At 47.0% G+C, this 3,504-nt stretch overlaps 1 protein-coding gene and 1 pseudogene across 1 annotated transcript; both read right to left on the bottom strand.

Annotated features, from left to right (window-relative positions):
- Window positions 1–803: 803 nt before the first annotated feature.
- Window positions 804–1,465, bottom strand: LOC147419811 (uncharacterized). The gene has a single exon (XM_086505727.1). The coding sequence runs from the start codon at window positions 1,370–1,372 to the stop codon at window positions 1,022–1,024; it is 351 nt and encodes a 116-aa protein (XP_086361853.1). The 5' UTR covers window positions 1,373–1,465; the 3' UTR covers window positions 804–1,021.
- Window positions 1,466–1,734: 269 nt separating this feature from the next.
- Window positions 1,735–2,681, bottom strand: LOC147419810 (protein ENHANCED DISEASE RESISTANCE 2-like; annotated as a pseudogene).
- Window positions 2,682–3,504: the final 823 nt, after the last annotated feature.

Genomic DNA, 3,504 nt, shown 5'->3' with positions numbered 1-3,504 from the left:
CATCTTCCTCCACCTGTGAGGGCTTTCCTTCCCCATCAGCATCAGAGTGCACTTGGGCAGAACAGGGATCAAAAACATCTTCCAGCAATACATCAAGGTAGTTAGAGTTAGTAGCATTACCCCCTCTCCTCCTTTGCATCCTATTATTGGATCTCTTGTTAATAGGTTGAAAGGCCTTTTGAGGAGTGGGTTTGTGCTCCTTAGTAGAATGATTTGGTACTTCGGATTGAGCCAAGATAGGACAATCTTTGATAAGATGACCCTGATGAAAACAGTGGAAGCAAGAGTTAGGGATATTTCTATACAGTACCCTCTGTTCATGCAGTAGGCAGCCTTCACAATCTTTGATAGGGACCAACACCTTAGGAGCTTTGCATAGATCTACTTCTATCAGAAGTTGAGGGTCCCACTTAGAGTTAATTCCCCCTCTGGCCTTCTGTCCAAGGACCTTACCCACATAAGAACCATTTTTTCTTAACCAAGAGTAGTATTCAACTGGCAGGTCAGGGAAATCGACCCAAACAGGTGCTTTAGTAGGCTTATCACCTCTAGGGTTAAAACCCTTATACCACTTAAGAAAGGAAATTAGAGTATTACGAATGAGCCTCTATCCTTCAGTTATGACCTGCAGAGCGCTATTAGCATCTTCAAAGAAAAACAGATAATAATTATTGGGTAAGTATTGAATCTGCAGGGAAAAGGCCTTTTTGTTTTCCCAATTAATAACTACCCAATTTTTGAGCACTCAGAGGGACGGTCTGGAGCCATGACACAGACCTATCACAACCCTGTCCACAAGCTGATTATGCCAAGAGTCCAAATCCTTCTTGCTAACGGTGACACAATCCTCATTTTCACATACAGGTTCAGTGCTGGTTTCTACATGAGCAGGATGATGATGTTCTGAGTCAGAGACAACAGGAGATGGAGCTTTTATGGGAGAAGAAGACAGACCACCTTTAGCGGCTTCCATAGTTCTAGAGGCAAAGGGAAAATGCATGCCAGCAGGAATCTTCCCCTTCTAGTCATTGTTAATTACAATAGAAGGCATAAACCCCATACCTTCCTCAGCTGGACGGTAGAATGGATTGTCATACCTTTCTGCGTGGCCTCTGATGGCATCAGCATAGGACAAATGGGGCGCCTGATTGAAGTTCAATAAGAACTGTTGAGGGTGTAGAGCATTTCCCCTCATGAAAGGGCGGACAGAATCTTCTGGAGAGCTTCTTGTATGAGCAGGCATAGACTGTGTGAGAACTGGACCTCCTTGAAGACCTCCATGGACAGCATTAGGGCTTAGCTTCGTCTGATTACGATTGATGATCCCCTGTATAGCAGGTATAGAGCCTTCCATAGCTATAGAGGTGCCCATGGGGAAAGCACAAGCATACCATTGACTAATGCTTCATGCAGAGACATGGCGGGCTCCCCTGGGGGAGTCTAGAGTTTACTCAGCAGGAGAGAGTCGGGTGGAGAAGGAGAACGGTCAACGGGCATCAAGAAGAGGGATGGCCAGAAAAATCATTCCTTGCATGGAGTACGGACATGGACCTCCTTGTTTGGTATCTATAATGGGAGAATTCTCTATAAATGAGCAAAAAGATCTTCTAAAAAACTAGACAAATATTGAAATTATAATGGGAGAATTCCCTATTAATGAGCAAATATCTTATAAAAAACTTGAGAAATATTGAGAGGAGTTGGTGCAAGCGACTCACAAATGGTTGGATAGTATGGGGGAAGATAGTAGTGACATCACTTCATAAGATCAATGCAATGGTGTCTCCCATTAGATGTTCATATGGGAGGAGCATTAATTCATTTAGTCCACATGAGTTGCAGAGGAGGGCTTCAGCTTGACAAGCCTCATTGCCCCCAAAATCCTCTCCGGAAGCTCATTTGGATGGATGCCCTCCAGCACAAAGCCCATATCCGCCACGATGAGCGGTGCCAGACCGAATGTGAGATTTACAGCCGTGCGGGTTAAAATCGACGACCCCATATCTGCATCAACTTCTATGTAGTGCTGCTCCCTTGTGTAGGTGCATTTTACAAGTTTGCCCACCATACCCACAGACATCTTTCCCAGCACCACTTGCACAAGCCATGGTGCCCCGGGTAGTGAGTCAGGACTTTGAGGCGCGCGTTGCGGAAGGCATCATCGCCATCAAGAAATGTCTGCATGAGGGAACCTTGGGGAGGGCTGCTGAAGCTTACAAAGTAGAAAACCACGCTATGGTGAGTCTTGTTGCCCACCTGGAAGTTGAAAGCCCAGACAAACGGCTGGTGCTGGGGGATTTGCCGTCGCAGCGGACAGCGACAGCGGCCTCGAGTGCGGTGCGGACACGCGAGTGCGGGTGATTCATGATGTGGGTGATCGCAGAGGGGCCCTGGAGGAAGTCGAAGGCGAGGGGTTGCAGGAGGTAGTCGGAAGCTGGGATCTTGGCCTTGGATGTGAGGTAATCTGCGCTGCGGACGGAGAAGACGTGGGGGAGCGGGCAGGCCCAGCTGTTCGGGGCAGAGTGGAGAGACAGAGGGGTTTGGCCACCTTGTCTCAGCCTCTCCACCCACTCTCGGTGCTCAGCGGGAATTTCAGCAGCAGAAGCTTCCATTGGGGCAGATAAGGAGCCGCTGAGGATGTTCGCCCTCCATTTATTTGGCCCTCTCCTGCCAAAAAGTTCAACGCGCAAGACCGGGACATTTCAATTACCAGTATTTAACTTCAAGCCAATTCACGTGACGTGGGGTTTGAACATGCAACTCGAGGCGTTCTATTCCTATGAAGCTTTGTCGTGTTCTTTTTCTCCCAAATGAAGAATGAAGAAGCGCCTATTCCTTGTTGGCACTTGTTGTGTTACATGGTTGCATCCTCGCTCCACCCTTATGGGCAAGAGCACCCTCACAACCTGTTCACAACGTGTGTGCAACTACTTTGTTGATGTGCTCATGAAAACTTGCATGGTTTGCAACCTATGGCACACAAGCTGTCCACCAGCTCGCCATGTGGACTAGCTCTTAGCAAAACGGACTATGGTCGCTCATCTAGCACCTTTTCTTTAGGTGCAACTATGCCCTCCAACGTTCGTTCTGGCCACACACAAACACAATTTGGGCGTTCTGTTGCAAAAATGGGAGCTAAATGTCCAAACTTCACTTCGAAGCTAGACGACACGTTTGGAGAGAGGGAGAGCATGCATTGGCTATGGCCCCAATTTAGAGCACATCCACAGTGCCTGCATCGTTGCCTCTACTTTGTTTATAGGCAGTGAATCTTGCCAATGTTGAAGGCTCATTAAAGATTGTTCCCTGCATGTTGTGCCAACTATGCCAAAATCAACATAGTTGCAGACCCTTTTTTTTCATAGTTCTACTAATCTCTAACTGATGCCTCACGTGGCCATGACTTAGGCTAGTTATTTGTAAATGTTTATGATAACTATGACTCGTGTGACCACCATCTTAAAGGTACTCTTGAGCCTTCTTTGTTAATCAATGTCTCAATAA

This window comes from Adiantum capillus-veneris, chromosome 29 (assembly GCF_014529385.1).
Source record: "Adiantum capillus-veneris isolate H3 chromosome 29, ASM1452938v2, whole genome shotgun sequence".
NCBI classification, from domain to species: Eukaryota; Viridiplantae; Streptophyta; class Polypodiopsida; order Polypodiales; family Pteridaceae; genus Adiantum; species Adiantum capillus-veneris.
This window is presented reverse-complemented; position numbering and strand designations above follow the sequence as displayed.

Bases quoted from the DNA above. Each gene is read 5' to 3' on its own strand.
- LOC147419811 (XM_086505727.1), bottom strand. From the start codon at position 1,372: ATGGGCACCTCTATAGCTATGGAAGGCTCTATACCTGCTATACAGGGG.